At 40.6% G+C, this 27,518-nt stretch overlaps 1 protein-coding gene across 4 annotated transcripts in view; it reads left to right on the plus strand.

Annotated features, from left to right (window-relative positions):
• The first annotated feature begins 2,775 nt into the window (after positions 1 to 2,775).
• Positions 2,776 to 27,518, plus strand: part of RHBDD1 (rhomboid domain containing 1) — a 62,565-nt gene continuing 37,822 nt past the window's right edge. For 3 of the 4 annotated variants that reach the window (XM_061636828.1, XM_061636827.1, XM_061636825.1), the window contains exons 1-6: positions 2,776 to 2,953; positions 12,490 to 12,983; positions 15,010 to 15,142; positions 19,263 to 19,351; positions 21,122 to 21,175; positions 26,043 to 26,162. In XM_061636828.1, the coding sequence (XP_061492812.1) occupies positions 12,551 to 12,983; positions 15,010 to 15,142; positions 19,263 to 19,351; positions 21,122 to 21,175; positions 26,043 to 26,162 (829 nt within the window). In that variant the 5' untranslated portion in view covers positions 2,776 to 2,953; positions 12,490 to 12,550. Of the gene's footprint in view, positions 2,954 to 3,059; positions 3,397 to 12,489; positions 12,984 to 15,009; positions 15,143 to 19,262; positions 19,352 to 21,121; positions 21,176 to 26,042; positions 26,163 to 27,518 lie in introns of all 4 variants that reach the window. The other variant, XM_061636826.1, reaches the window with a different exon arrangement.

The following is a 27,518-nucleotide window of genomic DNA, read 5'->3' on the forward strand; positions in this document are numbered from 1 at the left end:
CCATTTCACGTTCCCCTCCCTTTTTTAAACAGTGTCCCTCCCACTTGGAACAATGGGAGACAAACTACTGGGGGAGATTAAAACTCTATCTGGTTTGTTTGTGTGTGTTTGTATGTTGGGGAACAGCTTTGAAACCTTTGGATGCAAACTATTTCACAATCCTTCCGCAACATGTCCCCAGCCCTCCAAACCAAGCCCCAACATTTATTGGGCTAAGGTATCAAAGGTTTCCGCAGCAGCGCCTGAGGGGTGAGGAGAGTCTGACAACATTGTATTTTCCTCTCTGGTGTCAGAGATCTGATACATCTGATGGCCCCTGAAATGCCCCCTCAGGAGCCATACGATTGCACACTAAAAGCAATCACAGACCTATGACAAATTTGCAGAAACTTTGCATATGCTAATGTATATATATAGGTACGAATTTAGGCCTTTGAGCAAAAGATGGCGGATGGCTGAGGTCTCACCAGCACTACTTTATTTTGCAGCATGCCCAACCACCATGTAAACCAGGGGAGGGAACCTCTAGGCTGTGGGCCAAATTTGGCCTGCCAGGCCATTTCCCCCATATCACACCCACCCGCCCCACATCTGATGTCATATGTGACAGGTTCCCCCTGGGGACCTTGTGTACATAGCCAATTCCTGCAGAAAGCAGATGACTCACAATTTCACTCTTGAGGGGGAAAGCTAATGTCTTTGCTTAGGAGTGAAACTGACTATGTTAAATATGTTGTTGTTATGTGCCTTCAAGTCAATTACGAATTATGGCGACCCTATGAATCAGTGGCCTCCAATAGTATCTGTCATGAACCATCCTGTTCAGATCTTGTAAGTTCAGGTCTGTGGCTTCCTTTATGGAATCAAACCATCTCTTGTTTGGCTACTTTTTTTCTACTCCCTTCTGTTTTTCCCAGCATTATTGTTTTTTCTAGTGAATCATGTCTTTTCATGAAGTGTCCAAAGTATGATAACCTCAGTTTCCTCATTTTAGCTTCTAGTGATAGTTCTGGTTTAATTGGTTCTAACACCTAATTATTTGTCTTTTTCTAAGTCCATGATATCCGCAAAGCTCTCCTCCAACACCACATTTCAAATGAATTTATTTTTCTCCTATCCGCTTTTTTCACTGTCCAACTTTCACATCCATACAGAGAGATCGGGAATAATGCTGGGAAAAACAGAAGGGAGTCGAAAAAGAAGAAGGCCAAACAAGAGATGGATTGATTCCATAAAGGAAGCCGCAGACATGAATTTACAAGATCTGAACAGGGGATCTGAACAGGGTGGTTCATGACAGATGCTGTTGGAGGTCGCTGATTCATAGGGTCACCATAAGTTGTAGTTGACTTGAAGGCACATAACAATAACACTTTCTTTAATGGTTGGCTGACTATATTAAATATTTGATCGACTGATCTCTCGTTTACCAGAGTTCTCCTTCTGGGCTGTGCAGCAGTGGGAATTTAACCCTGCCAGCACCATACCCTCCCCCACAAGATATACGACAAGTAATCTTGTAGAGGCTGCACACCTATTTTTGCTCCCTCCCTCTGAATTGGCCTAGCTCTTCTTGGTGTACTGCCCTAAGGGAACGTGGCCAGGACAGGTAAAGCTTTTTGCAGGGAAGTTATCCTTATCGCCATCTCTTGCTCACCCTCTTCCTCCGATTGTCATGGGAAGATTTGATTTGCTGGGATGAATCGTGCTGCCCAGAAAGAGGACTTAGGTGAGCAACTGAGATAATGAGACGTTTGCTACCTCTGTGACCAAACCTGTTCTGCACCGCCAAAGGAGGAGGATAGCAGCATCTGCCTCTGTTTCCTGTCAAGGTGGCTGTGACGCATCCTTCCCTGGCTCTCCCTGTCAGGTTCCTACCTGCGCGTGGCTACTGCCTGTCACTAGGCACCACCAGGGACTCCACCAGTCCGGACCGCACTCTCTTATGGTTTACCTATCCGCTCTAGCACAGATCTCAACAGATCCCCCTGCTAGGCAACCACCAGTAACGTCCCAATACTAGTATTCCCAGAGACTCTGAATACTGGTATTGTTATTCTCTTCACCGCTGCCACCATTTGTTACAGTTCCCCTTCAGCCTTGGTCATTACCTAACCCTCCCTTCTGGTCTGTGAAACCCCAGCCAAGGATCAGGCCTTTGGTAAACCAAATTAAGTATTTATTACAGATAACAAAGCTAACAAGATTAACAAGATTTCTTCTTAAGGCACATAAGCATATGGTTTTACTCAATACTAATCCGAACTCCACCTCCCTCCTTCTTCACGCTCTCCTGGCAAACAACTATCTCAAACCCCACCAAGCAATCCACTCTTTCTCTTCTCCCCCCCCAGATTCCACTCTCACTCTTCCTTTTATACATTCAGCCATTTTAAACACTCAGCCAATCATCTCGCATTCTACTGTCCATTCACTCCCCCTCTTTCACTCCACTTACCATGTATCTTCTAAAACAACAACACTTACCATATATACATTAATATAGGAACATCACAGTGGCCCCTTAGTCCCAATCCTGCTCTCTTGCAATAACTAGAAATGGTGAACAAGAAAGCAGCTGTGGGCACATAACAACAATTTATTTATTTATTTTTAAAGCGTGCTCAACACAATGCCTTTGGGCGTTGCGTCCTTGCCCACAGGCATTTAGGATCAAACTAAACGTCCTTCTGTTGTGATGGTTCCACATATCTGACAGCAGCTGCGGGGGGAGGGGCGATATATGTAGGCATGCGCAAGCCTCTGGCGCGTGCTCGTTTGGGAAGCTGAAGCACCGGGCTCTCTATGGGCGTCGTTACTGAGGGCAAAGTGATGAATTATTCATCGCAGTCCTTGCCCTTCCTTGCCTCTCTCTGACTGAGCCCGTGGGTGGGTCACGTGGTGGCGTTTTGTGGTTCCCGTCCCCTGCTCGTTGCGCACACACTTGCCGAACGTAAGTTATGAGGAGGGAGGGAAGCCTCTTGTTGTGGCGGTTCTATTCAGGAGTTTTACCTAAGCGTGGGGGAATCTCTTCTCTCTCGTCACTCCCTCTCCTATAGGAAAAATAGAAGAGTTTCGAGACGCAACTCCTCTCCTTCCCCGCCAGTAACGTGATGCCTCGGTGGGGCTGGGCGAGAAAGCACCTCCCCGTCTCGTTTTCAAACGTTCAGCTGTGAGGCAGGGAAGCGGGGTGTGGAGGAGCGACGCGTTTATGCTTTTCTTTCTATACGCTTTGGTTCACCGTTCTTATTTTCCCGGTCTTTACTATGGCTCCTTCGTCACGTCCGGATTTTATTTAAAGATTTTACTATGCATGTATCATCTTAGTAATCCTAGCTCTTCTCATCTTCCGGTTCCGGGGAAAGTAAAACGAAGTATTTTGGCCTTCAAAGTCAGGTATTTTTAAAATCCATTTAGCAGCTAAAGACATTCAAATAAAATGCTAAACTCTTCCGTCGTGCTCCTCCTTGCCTTATTTATTTTTCACATTTATATGCCACGTTTTCCTCCAAGGAGCTGAAGGTGGTTTATGTGGTTCCCACCTCCCCATTTTATCCCCACAACAACCCTGTGAGCAGAGCTTGGAAAAGTTACTTTTTTGAACTACAACTCTTATCAGCCCAATCCAGTGGCCATACTGGCTGGGGCTGATGGGAGTTGTAGTTCAAAAAAGTAACTTTTCCAAGCGAGGTAGGTTAGGCTGAAAGACTGACAGGCCTAAGGTCACCCAGTGAGCAGGGATTTGAACCCTGGTCTCCCAGATCCTAGTCCAACATGCTAATCATTGCACAACACTGCCTTGAACTCCTTTCTGAAAAAAGCTTGCCCAAATAATAAGGTCTAGTAACACTTATGCAATATGTTCAAGACAGCTTTGGTGACTCTTGGAAGACAATAATACCATCATAACACTGGTGCCTAGATTTGCCGTGGGTTGACTTTGCTTCTGTTGTTATTACCATTCCACTCAATAGCATAACACTGTTGTTGCATGGGTATTTGTACATTTACTCTCTTCCAGGAAAATGGCATGTTTGGTGGTGATTTAAATTGGAGAAATTATGTGGGAACCAGAGGTAATCAGCCTTTCAGTACCATAGCACCTATCCCAATCGCACCTCTCAACCAACTATGACTGATTTTTCATTTTAAAAAAAGGGGGGGAATGAGGAATCCATTTCACAGATTGCTTGCGCCCTGTCTACTTTGGTCCATACATACACTTCTTCATTAGCATTTGTTGTATTGGAAATGGCTCCATCTCCCCCCCCCCCCAAAAAAAAACACCATATGAGAAATCTTTTAAAGAGTTGTAGCCAAGTTGATGGCAGAGGGCTTAGTGTTAATGTTTTCCTATCTCCTTCCATCCAACCTTTTCTTTCTTTCATTCCAAGAATATGGAACTTACCACTCCAGTCAAGTTCAGTTTGTCATGATTTCTTGATCAAACTGATGCTAAATGTGGGCATTTACATTGTTCATTGCCATACTGGAGTCCTACATAGTGTGAGAGTTGTAAAATGCTTTTCTGTTGACAGTGAAGAATCTTCCCTGTTTCTTACAATAAACTATATCCTGTTTACATTCTCCAAATCTGCCATGCATTTCATGTCAGATTTATACTGTTATTAATTTTTCTGTTTTAAGCTAGAAGTACACAAGAACCCTTCTGTATAGCTCTTCAGTTTCAAATTATCCACAGCTGTTGTAGCACCAGCATTTCTGAAGTGAAGCTGCAATTGTGCTAAGCAAATCAGACCTTTGAGTACCTTTTACACATGATGTGTAATGCCAGTCATAATTCCTGCTTAAATGGCTTAAGTTTATTGCCCTGCTGAATGGCAAGGAGTGGCTAAAAAAAATGGCAGGAGTTTACCAAGACAATTATCACTAGTATATGGTCCATTAGACATTTTATCTTAACGGGCTTAGGCACAACTATGATTAAGCAACTCTGTTAATGACCACACCCTGGTAGTGACAGATTTGTCATATAAAAGAGAGCCCTCAAGTGCAGAGAAAATTGCAAGAACTTGCTTAAGAAAATGACTCTTTTATATTTATTATTCAGTTATTGGCTGAAATTAATTTCACCCTGTGTGATTCAATTCCTGGAAGCAAAAATATGCTTACAAATTATTTACATAATTTACCTTGGAAGATTTCTTTTGAACTACCTCATTGCTTTCCCATTGTAAGTTATGACATGCACAGTTCTGAAAAGCAAGTGAGTCTTAACAAGCTATCAAATGGCATTATTCATGAAAAGTCTTAAGATAAAAGGAAATGGAGTTGGGAAAAGTGTCAAGCAACTGCACAGATGCTAAATGCCTGCATAATACTTGTGGTTACATAGCTATGTGTCTTTAGGACCAGATGTAGCTCTTCCAAATAACTAGTTTGGGGAGGCATTTTATTCTAAATTGGAAAAAAAAGTTCTGGAATTTGAATCAACATGACTTTATCCAGTTGGACTGCTGTGCTGTACCCACTTGTCTGAGGGTAAGCATCACTGAATTTAAGGAGGCTTACTTCTGAGCAGACATGTATGGGATCACACTGTTAGAATGGTTATGTATTACCTTAAAAACAATGTCTACCTTTGGACATCACAATAAGTCACGTGTTATTGTGATAGGAACAAGTCACAGCGAGTTTTTTAATAACTGCAATTAAGGCTGCATCTGAACTGAAAACTGTAGTTAATCTTAATCTTCAAACAAGAAAACTTCATACTGGTTTATGAAGCTGACTTGTTTTAACAATCCATAGTTAAGATTAGCCATAGTTTAGAGGATGAGAGTAATGCTAAATTGTGGTTAGTCAATAACAGAAAGGAAAGCTTCTGAATGCCTTGCTGCCAAGCCAGAGAGGAAAATTTTTGGGCCTGAGGCTCACTGGCATGACATCTGAACCCACCCAATGAATACATTTCAGATGTAATCCCATTATTCCCAACTGTGAAACATTCTTAAAATGGCCTGCATAGCTTTGATTAGTGTTGTGTTTCCAGTAACCAAACCTAAATTCATTTATTTCTCTCCCCAATTCCATGTAAGTGTGTTTAGGATTGTGATGTAAGGTCTAACTTTCCCTGGTTCATGCGTCTCACATTCCATGTTCCTATTGTGTGTGTCGTACAACTCCGGACTCTCCTTTCGCATCTGTGCGCATCAGCCTCTGGTCTTCCTTTCGGCTTTGACCCAGCTGCGTCATTAGTCACAGCGCTACTCATACTTGTCCTTTGTTCTTCCCCAGTAGCTCGGTGAGTGCCTTCTGACCTGGGGGTCTCATCTTCCAGCACTATCTCGTGTTGCATTTTGGATACTCTATTCATAGCGTTTTCGTGGTAAGAGGTATTCAGAGGTAGTTTACCATTGCCTTCCTCTGAGTTTGGATGCATCTTAGTCTGGTGTCTCAGCTTTGACCATTCTGCCATGGGTGTCCCTGCTAGGAGTCTAGCCTCTTGGTCTAGACTCCTGACGGCATTGCTCTCAGCTTCAACACTCTCAACCCCCCTCACCACGTTAAGATGTGCATCCTAAAAGGGGGAGAAGTGATGTAGCAAAAGCAATTAGAAGCTATAACGCAAAGTCTGAGTGAGTGATATCAATGAGATTAAAAGAGAAACCTGTTAACATAACCATCATCCAAGTCTACGCTCCAACATCAAATGCAGAAGAAGAAGAATTGGAGAGATTTTACGCAGAAGTACAGGAGGAAATTGATCACACACCAAAACAAGATATGATGATAATCATGGGGGACTGGAATGCAAAAGAAGGGAACAGATAAGAACTAGGAATTGTGGGGAAATGGGGCTTAGGAGACAGAAATGAAGCAGGAGAAAGACTTATTGAATTCTGTGAAGCCAATGATTTGTTTCTTGCCAGCACATTTTTTGAGCAACCAAAAAGGCGACTCTACACGTGCACATCACCAGATGGTCAATATAGGAATCAAATTGATTATATAATTGGAAACAGAAGATGGAGAAATTCCATACTTTCTGTAAAAACAAGACCAGGAGCAGACTGCAGTACAGATCATGAACTGATCATATCGAAAATCAGAGTAAAGCTAAAGAAGAAGAACAAAGCACTCATAATGCCAAAATACAATTTAAATAACATCCCAGAAGAATATAAAGATCAAATAAGGAACAGGTTTGAGGCTTTAAACTTAGTTGACAGAGAACCAGAAGAACTATGGACTGAAGTCCGAGACATTATCAGGGAAGAATGCAAAAAGACAATACTCATTGAATGACTGAATAAACTCTTAAAATGGTTAAAGAGAGAAGGAAAGCAAAAGCAAAAGGAGATAGAAACACGGTCAGAACCCTAAATGCAACTATACAATGACTAGTACGTAGGGACAAAGAAAACTATTAGAATAGTTATTGTATAGAAATAGAAGAGGACAACAAAATGAGAAGAACAAGAGCCTTATTCCAAACGATTAGAGAAATGAAAGGGAAATTTAAACCACGAGTAGGGATGTTGAATAATCAACAGGGGAACACACTGACTGACCAAGATGAAATAAAAGGAAGATGGAAGCAATACACTGAAGAACTCTATAAAAGAGATGCCAGGATGACAGATTCATTCACGGAGGAACCGTATGATGAAGAACCAGAAATTTTAGAATGTGAGGTGAAAGCTGCTCTTAAAATACTTGGAAGAAACAAATCACCAGGAACAGATGGCATACCAATAGAGTTGCTACACGGTACTGAGACTGAATCTGTCAAAATTTTGAGAAACGTTTGTCAAGAAATATGGAAAACTAAACAATGGCCCACAGACTGGAAACGTTCAATATATATCCCACTTCCAAAGAAAGGGGATCCCACAGAATGCAGTAATTACCGAACTATTGCCTTAATATCCCATGCAAGTACAGTAATGCTCAAGATTCTACAACAAAGGCTCTTACCATATATGGAGCGAGAAATGCCAGACGTCCAAGCTGGATTTAGAAAGGGAAGAGACACCAGAGATCATATCGCAAACAGACGTTGGATAATGAACGGAGCAAGGAATTTCAGAAGAAAATCACCCTGTGCTTTATAGACTACAGCAAAGCCTTTGACTGTGTAGATCATGAAAAAATATGGAATGCTTTAAAAGTAATGGGGGTGCCACAGCATCTGATTGTCCTGATGCGCAACCTATACTCTGGACAAGAGGCTACTGTAAGGACAGAATATGGAGAAACCGATTGGTTCCCCATCGGAAAGGGTGTGAGACAGGGTTGTATTTTATCACCCTATTTGTTTAATCTGTATGCAGAACATATATGGAAAGCGGGATTGGACCAAGATGAAGGAGGTGTGAAAACTGGAGGAAGAAACATCAATAAGTTAAGATATGCAGACGACACCATACTACTAGCAGAAACCAGTAATGATTTGAAATGAATGCTGATGAAAGCTAAAGAGGAAAGCACAAAAGGAGGACTACAGCTGAACGTCAAGAAGACTAAAGTAATGACAACAGAAGATTTATGTAACTTTACAGTTGACAATGAAGACATTGAACTTGTCAAGGATTATCAATATCTTGGCACAGTCATTAACCAAAATGGAGACAATAGTTAAGAAATCAGAAGAAGGCTAGGACTGGGTAGGGCAGCTATGAGAGAACTAGAAAAGGTCTTCAAATGCAAAGACGTATCACTGAACACCAAAGTCAGGATCATTCAGACCATGGTATTCCTTTTTTTTTCAATTAATTTTTATTCTAATTTTCAAAACCAAAATGATACAAAAAGAAAACAACACAAATCAATAACTAATACAATACAAAAAAAAATACATATATATAAAAAATAATATTGACTTCCGATTTGTCATAGTTCAGCTATAAATCTATAATATATAACAAACGTATCTCTTAATAGATTATAAAATCACCTTCCTCCAGCGGTTATCTTAGTTGGTTTCAAATCTCATTAACATCATATCATTTTAATATTCCACAAAAAGTCAAAGAGAAGTTTCCAATCCTTGAGATATATGTCAATCAATTTTTTTTCTAAATAAACATGTCAATTAATCCAACTCATCAAATCTACTAAATCCAGTAATTTCAAAACACTATAATTCAACTATAAATCTATAATGTATAACAGACCTATCTCTTAATAGATTATAAAATCACCTTCCTCCAGCAGTTATCTTAGTTGGTTTCAAATCTCATTAACATCATATCATTTTAATCTTCCACAAAAAGTCAAAGAGAAGTTTCCAATCCTTGAGATATATGTCAATCAATTTTTTTTTCTAAATAAACATGTCAATTAATTCAACTCATCAAATCTACTAAGTCCAGTAATTTCAAATCGCTCTTCTGTCATTATCCATATTGGGTCCGTCTTCCATCTTCCATCTCTACGCACCCAAAAATCTTGCTGTCATAGTCATATAATAAAAGTCTAATAGGAATTTCCTCCATCATAGATATTTTCTCACCATCAAATCCAAACGTAACACTGAAGTATTGTTTCAAAGCCGCATCTCTGCTCCTCTTTTCCACATGATACACTAGTACATCTCTTGAAGGTTTTTCCATTGTCACAAAACAGGGATTAATTCTGTTAACTTTCTCCATTTCGAGTTCCATCAAATCCTTCCAGTCCAGGAATTTTTTTGAACCGATAATATCTTTATCTCCAGTCTCTTCAATTCCTTCAGAGACAGCGCTGTATTCCAAACTGTAATATTTATCTCCAGGATCCGTCACAACCAGGAAATCCAAATCTTTTTTCATGTCCATATTTAAGCCAATCTCCATAGATTGAACCTTGCCTTTAATTTCTCTTTCATCCTTTTTTTGTTTTCCAGATCTGTCTTTATTCTCCTTTCTCATAGAATCCTGAGTTTCTTTCAGCTCCTGTCTCATTTCATGAAATTCAGTTCTCCATGCTTGTCTATTATTTCTCAGTTCTTGTTTTATTGAGTTGATCCCATTCATTATTTTCTGAAGCATGTCTAGAAATAAAGTCCCTTCTTGTATATCCATGATCTTCTTAACTGTCATTCTTAAAACCAAAAGAACAAAACTCCTTCAATTTTCAATGTCCCAAGCAAAGAGCAGTTTATTTCTTTATCCAGTTACAAAGGAGTTAATCTTTCCAACCAACTAACGTTACACGGTAGACAGTCCTTATCTCTTAAAAGCCCAGAAGTGCAAAAACAGCTTTTAGTTCACAGCATCCAAACAACTAGTAGCAGAGAGAATGAGCAGATTCGTCAAAAAAAAAGTAGATCAGAAAAAATAGTCCCTTACATATATTACACAAAAGCCTTATAAATCAAAAAGATTTCTTATCTCTCCCAATCAGAAATCTCTCATCCGTTGTAAACTTTAAAACGCAATTTTCCATGTCAGCTTTTTGCAATAAAAAAAGATAAGCTATTTATATTTTCTTCCCCCTTAGTTCCGTAAATAAAGAAGGAAAGTCTTACCTCATCTAGGTTAACCTAATTGCTGTTATTTTGACAAATCTCTTTAGCTGTATAGATAAGAAAATGATAAATGTAGACAGGAGAATATTTGCCTGCTAGTCCGTTAAAAAAAAACGGGTCACTTATCCAGCTGAGCTAGCATAAAAATCCTCGCTCTGTCTGAACTGCTGGAAGACAGACAATTTTGACGAATTCCAGACTCCAACAATCAAAACAAAACTATGTGGCAGATCTCACGCTTCTTCCTTATCCGGAAGAAATCATCTCCAGTCAGAAAAGTCCCTTCTGACTGAATTTAAAACTGGATAAGTTTCATCCAAGACGGAGCTCGTCTTAGAGGCTGCACAGGCGTAAGGATCCTCCTGGGAAGTCCCAGACCATGGTATTCCTGATCTCTATGTATGGATGTGAAAGTTGTACAGTGAAAAAGGCGGATAAGAGAAAAATTACCTCATTTGAAATGTGGTGCTGGAGGAGAGCTTTTCGCATACCATGGACTGAGAAAAAGAGAAATAATTGGGTGTTAGAACAAATTAAACCAGAACTCTCACTAGAAGCTAAAATGATGAAACTGAGGTTATCATACTTTGGACACATAATGAGAAGACATGATTCACTAGAAAAGACAATCATGCTGGGAAAAACAGAAGGGAGTAGAAAAAGAGGAAGGCCAAACAAGAGATGGATTGATTCCATAAAAGAAGCCACAGACCTGAACTTACAAGATCTGAGCAGGGTGGTTCATGACAGATGCTCTTGGAGGTCGCTGATTCATAGGGTCGCCATAAGTCGTAATCGACTTGAAGGCACATAACAACAACACATCACTTCTCACTATTAAAGCAACCCCGTTTCTTCTTAATTTCTCATTTCCCGCATAAAATATTTTGTAGTTGCCTGGTGAAAGTGTCCCATTCCTGTCCATTTTAAATTCACTCACGCCAAGTATTGTAACGTTGATGCATTCCATTTCTTGCTTGACAATTTATAACTTTTCCTGGTTATTGCTTCTCACATTCCATGTTCCTGTTGTGTACATTGTACAACTCTGGACTCTCCTTTCGCATCTGTGCGCATCAGTCTCTTGGCTTCCTTTTGGCTTTGACCCGGTTGCGTACATGCAGCCGTACTTGTGCTTGTCCATTGTTCTTCTCCAGTGGCTCACTGAGTGCCATCTGACCTGGGGTCTCATCTTCCAGCACTATCTCGTGTATACTCTGTTCATAGGGTTTTCATGGTAAGAGGTATTCAGAGGTGGTTTACCATTAACTTCCTCTTAGTCTGGTGTCTCAGCTTTGACCATTCCGCCTGGGGTGCCCCTGCTAGGAGTCTAGTCTCTTGGTCTAGACTCCTGACGGCATTGCTCTCAGCTTCTTTGACACTCTCAGACCCCCTCACCACATTAAGTTGTGCATCCTAGAGGAGGATTAATCTGTTATATTATTAAAAATGTCTTATCTAGCCACTGAGGTTCTTCAGTTAGGCAGCCTATTTTTTTATATATACACTTACAAAAACTGCAGATTTTTAGTAGGCATCCTATCCTTTCTTATAAGATTCTTAAAAGAGGCTTTCTGCAACATGTTTGTGTTATGCAAAAACCATGTATTATCCCTGCTTTAGAAATAGTGCTTTTATCCATGTGCACATTTCATATATATGTGTGTATATGTTAAAATTTCTTTAGACAGAATGCAGCGCTAGAAAATATATAAATATTACAGTCAGTCAAGAGGAACTGTTTTCCAATTTCACAGAATTGCAGATGTTGCTGTACTCCTTATTCTCCTGACTTCTCTTAGTTGGATCATGCATAAGAACCTGAACCCCTTTTCTCTGATAAGATTGGCCACTACCAATATCTCTCTTTCCTCCCCTCTCCCCCAAAATATTTATTTAGTGGTCAGATACATCCCTGTCTGCATTTCTGTGAGATGTATACAAGAAAACCTGTAAGCACTTATACCTTTTTATGTGTTATTGATTGTAATTGCAAGCATCTTACTATTTTTCAGCAACTATATCTGGATTTCAATAGTATTCAAGTTACAGTTTCTTTGATTAAAATAAGTGACTATGCAGCGAAGACAGAAAGTATTACGTACTGGACTACTTCTACTACTTGCTCAGATTTATCAAGTTGGGCTTTCCAACATTCCACCTGTGACACTTGCCACTTTGGCAGTGAACATTGTTCTCTTTTTGCAACCCCTGGAACGCCTGGACAAAACGTGCATCAGTGTCACTGAGTGCCTTTACAGAAGAGATTGGCATCGTTTGTATCTTTCAGCCTTTCACCATGTGGATGATTGGCACCTGTATTTTAATATGGTGTCCCTGATTTGGAAGGGAATTAAGTTGGAGAGAAGGCTTGGAAGTGTTTGGTTTGGATATATCATTGCATTGTTTTCACTGCTAACTGGAGTTGTATACATGTTTTTGCAACTTACTCTGGCAGAACTTCTGGGTAATCCTTCACATAAGCAGAGCTGTGCTGTTGGCTTTTCAGGTAAGATATCCCTGCTTTTTTATATACTGAAAATGCTAGCTTTTGGTAAAGAAGAATGATAATTTATTTATTTATTAGAGTTGTTTCCTGCCCTTTCTCCAAGTAGGAGCCCAGGGCAGCACCCAGTAGGAGCCCCGCGTGGCATATTATACATTTAGAAAGAACTGGAATTAAAATTATGTTCTTCAAAGGCATGATGAACACAAGGTAGTTATGAACATCTTCATTTCCAATTACATTACTGATTTTGTTAGCTCAGTTCTGCTCTGAGGCTGCTTTGAGACTGCACTTTGTTCCATTATTCCAATCATTTCTTACCTGGTAATTTGTGCATTACATTTGATCTTTCACACAACGTACAAGCTAATTTTGGAATTCTAGTGGAATACAGTGCAGGTTTAGCATAAATTTTCATGATAAATGATACCACAAATAATCCAGTTGCAAACTTGGGAACCAGAAAATCAAGGGAGTTTTTCACTAGGTGTAGCCACTCATGTGACAGGCATCTCAGTGTGCAGTGCGTTCCCATCCTTTAGGTGCACTTTTTTTTGTCTGATAAAAATAGGTCTGGCATAGGCATGGGTAGCAGCAGCATTTCCCACACACTCCTCCCATATATCTATCTATCTATCTATATCAGATGCTAAAATCCCTCCTACACAGTGGAGAACTACAGTGCACATGTGTATAGTGGGTGAGGGACAAAAACAAGACGCTGTTCATTGAAGCTGTGTGAAAGACATTTGCATGAAATGCTGGTATGTCGACTGAAAAAGCTATTCTTCCTTAACATAACAGGTACTACTGTGTGAAAGGAATTGTAGAAATTGGGGCAGAACGCTACCATTTTAATCCATTAAATTAGCACAATAAGCCCCATGTCTGAAAGCAGCCTGACTGTGCTTATGATGCAATTTGTCACTGTTGGGTTTTTTTTTCAGAAGTCTCTGACGGGTAAGGTCACCAGAATAGTAAAAACGTATCATGTAAGCATGAAATGTTCCTAGGTACATAAAGGTCTTGGGGCAGAGGCCCATGGCAAACATTTCCATAAAATTGGCACATGCAAATTTACATGAGAAATTAATCTGGAAAATTAAAATGGGTGGCTGGGGGCTCACCAGCATTGTACTTTGCAATGAACCCAGCTACCATATAAGCACATCTTTTTTATTATAAAACATAAAGTTTTAAAATGAGAGGATCAGGAGATATGGGGCCCGCCACACAAGGCTTGGGACTTGGACCCCCTGGACCAATCCCCCCCGAATGGAAAATTCTGTGAGTATATCTTGGTATGACACTTAAATATGGAGTGGAGAGTGGGAGGAGGATATGGTCAATAGATTAAACACAAAAATGAGGAAGAACCCAAAATAGTACCACATGTATTAGATTATCCAGACATATTTTGAGCATAAAGCACTTATGGAGGGGTAGGGAAGAATTTGTATTGGTACACAAGCCCTGCTTTCTAACAGTGCAACCCTATACATGCCTGCTCAAAAGTAAGCTTTATTGAGTTCAGTGGGAATTACTCCCAGGTAAGTGTGCATGGAACTTCAGCCTAAGCAGTGTAATCCTGATGAGTCCTTGCCTTTTCTGAAGTCAGTGGTAAAACTTCATATCTTATAATAAAACTTCATATGTTGTAACAGAGATTATCTGAATTTAGTGTATTTTTACTAAGTTTCAATCATCTTGAAGAGGATAGCCAGACGAGATTATGTGTTATATATGTTCTCATTTTTTTAGTTTTTTGACAAATCAGTACATAAATATTTAAAATGCACACACAGCTAGATTTTAATATTTCTCTGTGATTGCAACCCATACCAAAATAAATAATTTTGCAGAAAATACTGACAGAAAATTGGGTGTTGCATTTGCCTTTTTCACCTGTTTCGAGTGTGAACAAAGATGGATAATGGAGCACAGCAGCAAATTAAGAGCAGTGTTCTTTGTTTTTCATATTACCTGAGAATTTCTCATAATGTGTTTTTTCTGCTTCATTTTCATTTAGGAGTATTATTTGCTTTGAAAGTCCTTAACAACTATTACCACCCAGGTGGGTCCAGCAACATCATGGGAATTAGTGTGCCCAATAGATACGCTTGTTGGGTGGAACTTATAGTAATTCATTTATTGAACCCAGGGTAAGTGTTGTGAATCATCTGCAACTTAAGTTAAATTATTCTGACATGTCATTATTATCAATAAGGTGTGTCAACCACTGAAGCCCGCATCCCTTCTGGCTTGTACTTTTTGACATGAGAGTTGGGGTATATGTTCAAATGGCAGAGAGGCTTGTTGGTGAGGAATATTTATTTTATTAAAATCAATCCTGTGCCCCTGTCATTTGAAAGAAATGGCGAGGCGGTTTACAAGATAGTAAAACAGCATATACCAAAACCAGAGCTTGGAAAAGTTACTTTTTTAAACTACAACTCCCATCAGGCCCAGCCAGTATGGCCACTGGATTGGGCTGATGGGAGTTGTAGTTCAAAAAAAATAACTTTTCCAAGCTCTGAACAAAATATGCAAAATAATAAATTTTTATAGCACTTTTGGATGTTTAAAATCTTTTACAATTCTTGCCTGACCTTTTTGTGAGGCCAAAAGACAAGACTTGCATGAGGCCAACCATCAGGGTTGTGAGTAGGGATTGGAAAGTGTTCTGTCATTTCCCAATCCAACACTCTAGACTGAGGCTGCATGCTGGCTCACTTTCTCCTTTCTTTTTTGCCTTTTCAAAATAGAAAAGTAGATCACGTTGCAGATGAAACGATTTTTCTGCCGCTGTTTAGTTGCTAGGTTTCCTATTTCACCCACCCAGTACAGGAACTGCACTGCACTTTACTGCTTCGCTGATAACAAGGCTTGTTTATGTCCATTTGAGCTCTGCCAGTTCACTGTGTTTACTTCCTGGTGCAGAGCACCCTGCTCTTACATCATTTCTTACAGTCTTGCAGACTTCTTCTTGCTGCTCATATTTCTTCCTTTCCAGTTCATTTGCCTTATTTCATCCAAGCATTGAAGTTAGTTTTTTAATCGCCAAGCAAGTTTTCTTGAATTAAGCAGGTTTTCTTTTTCTTTTCGTTCCTATTCTTTCTTACCGTCTTAGAACACAATGATTTTGAAATAATCACATCTCTTATATTTTTTAAAAATAGGCACGTGCCCAGGGTGCAAAAATCCAGCCTTAACTTAAAAGCTGAGCCTGCCAATTTAGTCTATGAGTTGCTAAAGACAGCAAGAAAAATGTTTCTTCTCCTGTCCTCCTATGCATGGGACCTGTTTGGTTCCTTTTACTACACAAGCTCTCTCTTGTCATTCCCCCCCTCACCATTTTTTTTTTCTCCACTGATGTGTCCTCTGTGACCCACCCTTCTTGGATTCCATATCCTCTTTCACCTTTTGTTTTCGCCTTTCCCCCCCACTAAGTAGTTCCTTTCTCATCTCCATCTCCCCACCACCACATTCTTCTCTCTTGCCACTAAATGTGAACTGACCCATTGTACCCAGCATGAAAGTTGTCTTCCTGTATAATTACAACTTGCTTTTTTCCCATCTCACAAACTCACTTTAAGTAATGATTACTTTTCCTTCCTTCTTTTTTTGCAGATGGGCACCATTATTAATCTGTTGAATTGCAAGTGCACTGACACTTTTATGATCTATTTAAGACTTGCTGTGTCAGCAAGTAAGTGCTCAGAATGGAATATGCTAACCACCATCCTCTGTTACAATGTACGGAGAAAGACTGGTCACATGTTTAATATTAGGGTGGCAGTCTCTTTATTTATAGCATTTTTTTTTATTTTGAGCACTGCTAAGTCCATTATCTGATAATACTGCTTGGCAAACATTTGAACATTTTCCTTTCCTGCTTACTCTTGTCAGTACAATATAACTGGTAAAGGTATTCGTGATGGCTGCCTCTAAATCAGAAATTTCCATATCCCCTTGGAGAGTTGGTTTAGTTTTCGAACCTGAGCATCTTCTAAAAGTGCTATAAGATCTTCTAAGGATGGGCTTTCATAGCCAGGATTAGAGTATTTGCTGGGATCTTAACTTTATCTGGAAGCTTTACTGATTAGAGTCACCTTAATTATTTGGAAATTGTTGTGACCTGCCCTGTACAAAAAACAATGTATGTCATTGTTAGATAATAGCTTGATAGGATAAAATGCAATAATCCATGATGGCTGTTGATAACACTCTCACATATTCAGAATATCAAATGGTGACAGCAGTTGCCACTTGAATAAAGCAAGGAATGTAGTTGGTACCATTTTTTCTATAGCAATGCTTTTTAGCAAGGGTTGTTTTGGAAATCGTTTCTTCTCTTGCATGCTGAAGGACTGGAATGTTTTAATTAATTTTTAGACATATACGATACTGTACATTAAATGGGTATCTTCTTGTTCTATGTAAGGTTCCTCCCTTTCCATACTGTCAGTTGTGAGTGAAGAAAAAGTTCAGAATGATGCTAACAGAGAACCACTGCTTTTAGTCAAACTTGACTGGTAAATTCTTATTCAACACTTCAGATTAACTAGAAATAGGAATGCTTACTAACGGTAAAGAAGGAATAGACGTTTTCTGTACAGAACAGCTTTAAATCAGTTTTTTGTTTAATTCAGTTTCATTTGCAATCAAATACTGTCTCCTCTGTTTATACTTACTACACAGCCTACTTTGTCGAGCTTTAATTTAGCAATAAAGGACATAAATTGTGCAGTTGGCTGTATCTACCATGAGTTTATTTCCATGGTAGATTTAACTTCTTTTTTCTTGGCTTAAAGATTGGTGGATTTTTCTCATTATGAGTCAGCTACCCTATTCTTTTATCACTCTGTTCTTAAGCATACTTTATTTAATTGGGCCTCTTAGTAGAAAGGAGGTAAACTAATGATGTAGTTTGACTTTATTTTAGTAAGTCTCCATCAAGACAAAATTCTTCAAACGTTTCTAGAATTAACTCATGCAAAGCAAAGAGATGTAACTTGAGAATGTTTACATCCATCTTTTCCCCTTCAACAATTTAGTTAAAAGGAATATGAAGAAGCAGAACCACATAGGTCCAAAATGGTTGCAGTTTCTGCCTTCAGCCCAATAAAAGTTGCTATTGGGTGTGTTAGGAAAGAGCTTGTACCTCCCATTATAACTGTCCCACCTTGCTAGGCTGACTCAAGATGTTCTCACAATGGATTTTTATGGTGCATTCTAGCCATCTGTGAATGTGGTGAAAATAGGGAAAGAATGTGGGGAGAGACTTGGTTAAAAATTTGGGAGGTTCTAGTTTCATGCATGCCTCGTATTATAAATACAAAAAGGGAATTTACAAGTGCACCTGGGGGCTAGTAATGATGAACTCAAGAATTCCCTTTCCCCAGTTGTTTATGAGCCAGGCTTTCTCCAGCATCATCACTCCTTGCCTCTGCTCCGCTTCCCCTCCAAACTTACCTGTAGGGAGGGCCATACTATGAGTCCTTCCTGACTGGCATCTGGAATGAAGAAACAAGGTACTGGGCACCAAGGACCCTAGGGTCTCTAATTTTCCAGGATGCCTGAAGATTTAGTGTAGACATCAGATGTCCTGGGTGACCTTACTATCTGCATCTTTTTCTTTTCTTTTTTTGGTAATGTGTAAGTTGAAATTAATTGAAAAGAATAATCAGCTTCCAAACCCAAAATATTTTTTCAGTGATAATATTTTTGCTAATGTTGCTTAACTTTTAATTGGTTAGGGCTAAATTAATCTTATGTCTGTTTAGCATTTGTTTATGCCCCAAAAGGTCTTGGTCTGCATGTGTGCCAAGGTTCACTTTTCTCTGTGTTGTGGAAATCTGTAATCATTTTGATACACCTGTAAGTAAGTGAGCAAGTGAGATGGGCCAGTCCTTCATAGATATATAGATAGGTAAACCTTTTCCCTGTCTTTCTCTGTATTGGCATTTGCAGAATGAATACAGTCTTTGGATATGACTGTGCAAGTTAATAAGCCAGATCCAGCCCTACTGAATCATAAATAATTCATAAAAGGTTACGGTGTTCTTTCAGCTCATTGTTATTTCCTTTTTTTGTGGGGGGGGAGACAGTGAAATATATGTTGTTCCTTTGGTTGTATTAAAGTATTTACAATTTAAAATGCATCAAGTGGAACAAAGGCTGCAAACTGTAACTAATTGGTCTGCATTGGGATAATGAGGGTTCAGAATGTATCTAATCATGAGCAATACAACATCTCACAAAGGATTGTTTTCTTTTTAGGACTTCTTTTGCAGGGCATCTGGCTGGTATTCTTGTTGGGCTAATGTATACCACGGGGCCTCTGAAGAAGATCATGAAAGCATGTGCAGGTACAGAATGATGACTCTGGTTCTTCCCAAGAATTCACAATTCAATGCAATTTTGAATTGAACACAAGCAATACTTCTTAGCTTGTACTTCATAACTTTCAAGCCATGCTTATGTTATGTTTTCGTCCATTAAATGTGGTTTTGCATCAATAGTCATGTTCATAAGAATGGTTTGATAAATCCTTAACATACCATAAGTTTTCCTCTACAGTTAGGATATTGGGAACATTGACTCCCATTTATAGTGGAGTACTTGGACTGTTCTTGTGTGGGGTGTTTGTGCGGATATATCATTGCTGAACTTTGAAAGGGTATCTGCATCCATCATATCATCCATCCATCATGGAATGATTAGTGTGTCTTTTAGAGACCAGTATAGCTTCACTTTAAGGGATCCTCTTTGTAAGGGATGTCCTCCTGCACATAGTGTGTATGTGGACAGAACAGTAGAAAGACACATGACCCTGAATACAAACAGCATGTGAATCAGGTATGCTTTTGTGAACAAGCTTGAATGAACAAACACTGTCCTCCATGAGCTGCATACCGTTACATATTTCAGTGTAAAGGCCATGTCGATACATGTTTGCAAGACTGGGATTTCATGTATTGTATTTTAATGCTGGATGCTGCCTTGTGAAATTAAAAGACAGAGCACAATGTTCTAAATTAAATATGTTAGCTTTGGAAACAACAATTGAGGGGCATTTTCCCTACCGTGTCATTATACCTATTTCCTCTTCTATCTTCAGTATTACTATTCATCTTGTTAGGAGAAAATGGTCAAAATTCAATAGCTGTGTTTTCAGGATGGAATTGAACAAATATACTTTTATATAGATGAATCTGTTAAATTCAAACTTTTTAAAAGGGCAGTACAGTAAGGCCCCGCTTTCTGGTGCTTCGCTTCTTGGCGCTTCACAAATGCGGCAGTTTTGAATTGTATCCATGTTCCATATGTTCAGTGCTTGTTCCATTCTCGTGGCGGAAAATTGCCAGAATACAGAGAGACACTGAGTGCACAAATTGATGGCGCCCGATGCCCTTCTCGGACTCAGCTGCTGAGCACATTGTCAGAGCTTTTCTATGCCAAACTGAAGCTGTCCTATGTTCCCGAGCCTCTGAGTTTTTAAAACTACAGTTGGGCTGATGGGAGTTGTAGTTCCAAAAAGGAATGTTTCCAAGCTCTGACGACGCGCTCAGCAGCTGAGTCCAAGAAGGGTGTCTGGCGACGGAGGGTGGGCGAGCAAGCGAGTAGGCAGGTGAGAGGGTGAGTGAGCCAGCGAGCAGACGGAAGGAGGGTGAACTGGCAAGGGGGAGGACGAGCCAGTGAGTTGGTGGAGGGCGAGCGAGCAGGTGTGGGCAGGCAGGCAGCTCCCTCCCTGCGATCTGTGGCAGGGAGCCTGCCGCAGAAGGGGAGCACTTCTCCCCCACCATAACGAGGGTGAGTGAGCGGGGGGTGAGGGCGATGCTATCAGGTGTAGTGCAGTTAGCTGGAGCGTGGGGGCTGAGGCTACCCGTGCTACAGCTGATCGCGCCAGAGGCTCCTGCCGAAAAATCACAGAAAAGTGGAACATCGATCAGCTGTAGCACGGGGAGCTTCAGGGGCCAAGCTCTGTCAGCTGGAGCTCCCCGTGCTACAGCTGATCGACGTTCCACTTTTTGGCAATTTTCACTTTTTGGCGAGGGTCTGGTCCCTAACCTGCCGAATGAGTGGGGCCCTACTGTATTATAAATGCTTTTGAATGTTAATTGCATTATTCTTGCTAGGTGGCTTTATCTCTGTGACTGGCTTTTCAGGACAAAGAAACAGCTACAGTTCGGGTAAGTAACTTAGGGCACAATCTTATCGGTATTTATATCAGGCTGAGGGGTGTTAGGATATGGTGGATCTCCAGTTAGCTGGCTGGGTCCCAGCTCAGCCAGGTTATGTTGGCGTAAGTCCCAAAAAGGGGCTGTTTCAGGGATGGAATGAGGACTGAGGAGAGGGGGACTTACACTGTATCCTACATCTGATGAGCTCTGTCATGTGACATAAATTATGCCAGTTTCCTCAATGTAGGATTATTGTGCTCAGCTGCAGTACAATGCACACTTATCTGGAAGTGCTCAGGAACCATCATAGCAGAATGGAGTGGGCTCTCCTGTTTCCAGAATGCTCCGACTAGCTATGTTGTGCCTCTGCCTCTTTTCTCAGTGTCAGGAATGTAAATGGCTGAATACGATGGCCATATTTGAGTCTAGGAAAGCCATTTTGTTTTTTTAGGACCTCATCAATGCAGCTGATGTATTCTCATCCATTCTAGATTTAGAGAGTCTAGCTATGGTTGTTGAGTTTATCTATGTGCTGTCTTTGTGTTCCAAGTGTGTATGCACACACAATCTGGTGTGTGTGCGTGTGGGGACCATGCTAAATAAATGTTTTAGAAGTTCCAGTCTATCTGCGCAGGAAGTCCTCTACTGCTGTGTATTAGGGCTGGTGGGCTTTCTCTCGGTGGTGAGGGAAAGGAGAGCATTTTTGTTCATGCTGGTCTTTATATTGCCGCCCTATTTACCTGAAAACAATTATCCTCATTTATTAATAAAAGGGCAAGCAAAATATCCCTGTCCATGTAGACCCTGATCATGCTGAGCACATACAACAGCCTAATTAAGAAACTGGAATTGTGTTGGTCTGCTCTTTAATGAGGAAGTGGGATTATGGGACAGGGACTGAATGTAGTCTTCAGCCCACCTTCCAAGCAGCTGATCAGTGGGATTTCTGGATGTTTTTACGGGGCTACACAAGTATCCAACGAAGTGCTTCTGTTGATTTCCACTTGCACAATGAAACTTCCTTTCTCCGTGCCCCCCTATACCCTCTTCAGATCTGCCCCAGATGGTTGGAGAAAACTCCAGAACAGATTTAGGGGGGTATGTGTGGGGAGGAGAAGAAGGGGAAGTTCCATTGGGCAGCCAAAAGTCCTTGTGCTAGCCAAACTATTTGTTTGATACTGCTCAGTTTATTTAAGGTCAAATGACCAAAAAAAGTTATACAATTCAAATACATAAGATTGTTAAAAGAGAAAAGAAAATCATAAAGCAATCATAGATTGTCGAAGGGAAATTAAAATGTTTAGAAATTTTGTAACCTGCTTAGTAATTAAAAAATTAGTTCCCTCTGGTAAAATGATAAACTGAGACCCTGAAGATCATCCCATGAGGGACTGTAATGATTTTTGGAGTTTCGCTAGCTGCCTAATAAAAACTGCATTTAAAAAGAACAATATTTTTTTGTTAATTGATTTAAAAAGAACTTTTTTAATAAACCATTTAGAGGCTTTTACAATCAAACACCATATACATTTTGTAAAATAAAATAAATGAAACACCGACTCTACCTCTTCATTATTAAAAGGGCAGTATCTGTTATTTACAGGAACTTCTGTTATATCTGTCCTCTACAAATTTTGAGGGTAAGGCATTAAGGTGCCAGAGAAAAATGCTTTCCTGTATTTAGGAACAGGTAGCCAGTTCAAATAAGGCATTGTTGCATTCTTAGAACTGAAACCTGGTAAACACTGTGAACGGGGCAAGTTATTATAAAGCAGTGGTGGCGAAGCTCAGGCCTGGGAGCCAATAGCAGCCCCGGCCTCTCTGCCTGGCCCTCAGGACTCTCTCCAGATTATGTCTGCTCAGCTGCACACCCTCTCTCAGGCAACATCCCTCTCCTGCCCCACTGCACAACCCTCTTTGAGTCCTTTTGCCCATCTGGAATTTGTCCTTAACTCTGTTAATGCCTCTTCCTTGCCTGTATGGAGGAGAGGGATGCATGTGTTAAGTATTTGTAAAACAAGCTTCCTATACAAAGATGCAATTTAAAATTTGTTGCTCCACCCATTTTTGCCTCTGGCCCCACTCATGTGGCCCAGAAGGGAATGTAGCTCTCATCTGCAAAAGGTTCCCCACCCTTGTTATTATACAGCCATGAGAGTGTGTGTATACTATAGCCAGCGTGGATTTTTCACATTCCGCAATGTTAAATTAAAAATACCCCCAAGCCATTCTGCTGCTTCCCATAAGCTCATTTCAAAACAAAACTTATAGTCCTGAACTCAGAAACACTTGCTTAACAACCCTCTCAATTTTCATGGCGATACACAAAACAGTCAGAGAGAATTGAGAGTTCAAAGTGTAAAAAGAGAGGAAAAAAACCCAAAGCCCTTTTGGACTTTTTTCTCTGAGAGTTCTCATAATCTGTTGAAATTCATTAAAAATCAGCCATATTCATAGAGTACCTGTAATCCTAATACTGACCTTGCCCCATACTCTGACCTTCATCTTCTGCAGTTTAAAAGTTAAAAAAATGCCTGGCTGATTTTTAATTAATTTAAGAAATTTTGGCTGGAACCCTATGATAACGTGGGGCATGCTCAGTAAGAACCAACTGTCAGTGTTCTAAAAGCCGCTCAGCTGCTGGGCTTGGCTAATCAGGGGGCCACACCCACACCAGACTTGATTTCACTTGAGACAGTCATGGCTTCCCTCAGAGAATCCTGGGAAGTGTGGTTTGTGAAGGGTGCTGAGAGGAGACTCCTATTCTACTGTCAGAGCTCCAGTGGCCAGAGTGGTTTTAGAGTCAGCCACTCTGATTGAAGGTCTGTGAGGAGAACAGGGCGTCCCCTAGCAACCCTCAGCACCCTTCACTAACTACACTTCCCAGGATTCTTTGAGAGAAGCAATGACTCTCAAAGTGAACTAAAGGTCTGGTGTGGATGTGGCCAGGGACAGCTTTGGTTTCAATTTGGGTGGGAGGCTACATGTGCCTGCCTGAAAAGGTGAGGGAAACGCTGAAAAACAATGATACTGTTCACAATGTTTTCCTTTTGGAAAGGAAAGGGTTTTCTCCTCTGCCCAGTGCCCACCCATCCAATCTTCTCCCTTCCCCCTCCCCCGGGTCAGTGTTGGGCTATGACCTGGGAGGCCAGGGTTCAAATCCCCACACAGCCATGAAGCTGACTGGGTGTCCTTGGGCCAGTCACTGACTCTCAGCCTCAGAGGAAGGCAATGGTAAAACCACCTCTGATTACCATTTACTATGAGAAACCTATTCAAAGGGTCATCATAAGTCCAATCGACTTGAAGGCAATCCATTTCCATTTTCAAACATGATTGCACAGAAATAAATCCCATTGAACTCAAAAAGTATGCAAATGATCAAACTAGGGTTGCCAGGCCCAGCCTCCAAGAGATCTTCTGTATCTTTAAACGTTGTGCAGGGGGAAGGGAGAATTTCACCTTGTGGTTTTTCCCATTACAGTGTTGCAAGAAAACCTGTACTTGGCTGAATTTTCTATTCTCTTAAAGATACAGAATCATTCTCAGGCCCTGAGCCTGGCAACCCTAGATCAAACCCACCCTCCCTTCTCCCTCCTATCCCCTCCCTCCCTTCTCCCTCCTATCCCTCCCTCCCCATCCATTCCAACCCCCTCCTTCCCCTCACTCCTCCCCCTGCCCTTCCTCCTCCCCATGGTCAGTTTGCCTATCTTAAGCATGATTGCATGGAAGTAAATACCATTGAACTCTATAAGCATGCAAATGATCCTGCCCCCCTCCCCCTTCCTTTGCCCCCCCTCCTCCCCCATGGTCAGTTTTTCCTATCCTAACCATGATTGCATAGGAGTAAATCCCGTTGAACTCAATAAGCATGCAAATGATCAGACCTGCTTTTCCCCTCTTTCTCCTCCCCTCTCCCTTCCTCCTCCCCCTCTTCTTCCTCCTCCCCTGCCCAATCCAGCCCTCCCTCCCTCCCCCGGTCAGTTTTACCTATCCTAAGCATGATTGAATGGGAGTAAATCGCACTGAACTCAATAAACATGCAAATGAGCAAACCTGGCCTTCTCCTCCCCTCCCCCTCCTGCCTGCTCCCATCCCCCTCCTCCCCTCTGCCTGTCCTCCCCTCCCTCCTCCTCTTCTTCCTCCTCCCCTTCCCATCCCCTGTGGTCAGTTTCACCTATCCTAAGTATGATTGCAGGGGAGTAAATCCCACTGAACTCAATAAGCATGCAAATGATCAATCCATACTCAGCAAGCTTGCACAGGATCCCATTTCTTATCTCCTGGATTAAAAAGCAGGGAAATTCACTAATAGGCAAAAAACCTTGCAGTGTAAGAATGTACAGTAGGGCCCCGCTTCCCGGCGCTTCACTTCCTGGCGTTCCGCTAATGCGGCGGCTTTCATTCCCCATTTTAAAGCTGATTTTGCACTTTCGCTGCATTTTCGCTGCATTTTTGCGTGACGTGCCCCATTATACTCAATGGGGTTCCTCTTTATGGCAATTTCCGCTTTACGGCGGGAGTCCGGAACGGAACCTGTCCTATAAGCGGGGCCCGCCTGTACCTATAGCCCACAGATATTTCTATCAAACTTTAAAAAGCAGGGAAATTGGGCAGCTATAGGGAATGCACCAGGGGAGCAGGAGACCTGACCTCCTCTCTGAGATATTGTAGTGCCCTACAAATTTGTCAAATAATAAAGCATATACTGATCTGAAATTTATGACTTTATATTTACATTTAGTAACTTTATTAATTTACATCTTTCTTAAAACATTATTTTCTTCACATTTATCTAGCAAAGGATACGGAAATGGAATATAGAATTCACTCCCAGTATCGCCCACTTATTTTCCCCCCTCTCTGCTCTGTATAGAGAATTTTAGATACTCGGGTTATCCATCCCACCCATCGAGAGACTATAACGTGTACACTGGTGGACTGAATGAAGAGGAACAGATTGAAAGGGCAATCAGAAACAGTCTAAATGACAGAGGTAAGGAATCACCCTTTCTGCTGAGAACCTCTGCGAGGTGTATTAATGATTGAGGAATGATTCTTTAGGTTGGTATGCTGTATTAAAAATAAAATAACGCAGAGCCTCGTGAATTTGTTTGGTTTTTTTGTCTGTCATTTTCAAAGTTTTACTTTGTTCATGGTTGTGACTAGGATATTCCTGGTTTGGTTCCTTCTAAGATTCAAATGCATACTGCTCATTAGGTACCAGGCCAAGTTCAAGGTTCTGGTTTTGTCTTACTCCTTATGTACCCAGTCGATTACTGCACTCTGCAGGTGAGGGCCTCCTGCAGATACCATCTTACCAGGAATCTGTTATGCACAATATAGGAAGCGGACCTTTAGTGTAGTGCCACCTACCCTTTGGAATTCCTTCCTCTTAAATATTAAACAGGCACCATCACTGTTATCTTTTCAACACCTAATGGAGAAATTCCTCTTTCAACAAGGTCTTTTAAGCAGAGACCTTAAGCATCTATGTTGGAATTGCTTTTTAAGATGTTGTTAAACTCCCTTTTTAAAAATGTTTTTAATCTTAGATGTTTTGATAGCTTTTTTTAAGTAACATTTTGAAGATTTGTTTTAATGTGTTTTAAAGTTTGTTTTTATGATGTTTTGATGTTTTTAGTGCTTTTGCTTGCCACCCTGGGCTCCTGCTGGGATAATAAATAATACTGTTAGCAAACACAAAAATATCACAACATGCATGAAACCTCTTTTCAGGATGACACAGTTGTGCAGTTATAACAGCAACCAATGTGTAGCTTTCAGTCAAAGTTGTGCTACTTTTGTGCTATTTCCTCTGCCCAGTGATAGGAGCAGAAATGAGTTATTGGAGAGCAGGAAATGAGCCTGTTGTTGTCTTGCAGCTTATAGTTTCCAGTCTGTTCCTGCTGACCTCTCCATTCAGCCCAGTGCTAGAATAACAGGTACTAGATCCCACATCTTAACATCTTGCCTGATATTAGAGGCTTTTGGAGGGAGAATCCATTTATTTTTAAAAAATATTTATTTATTTAAAAATCTTTTTTTTTAATAAAAAGAACCTAGGTCAGTGAAGCAGAAGTTTGCCGAAATGTTTTTCACATATTCCTAATAAATAACAACAGACACTGAATTCCATAACATTTGTTTTTGTATGTACGGAAGACTTCTAGTTGGTGCCTTTCCTGGTCAATAAGGAATTATAACACAATTGTTGGATAATATCTTGGTGTGAGAGCTCTTTCCTATTTTCAGCCATAGCACTTGAAATGTATTTTCACTAGTAGATGCAATTTTGGCTTGCACATGAGTCTTAAAACACTTAGGTGGTTTTGGGACTCCTACCACAAAG

The sequence above is a fragment of the Rhineura floridana genome, chromosome 7, assembly GCF_030035675.1.
Source record: "Rhineura floridana isolate rRhiFlo1 chromosome 7, rRhiFlo1.hap2, whole genome shotgun sequence".
Classification (NCBI taxonomy): domain Eukaryota; kingdom Metazoa; phylum Chordata; class Lepidosauria; order Squamata; family Rhineuridae; genus Rhineura; species Rhineura floridana.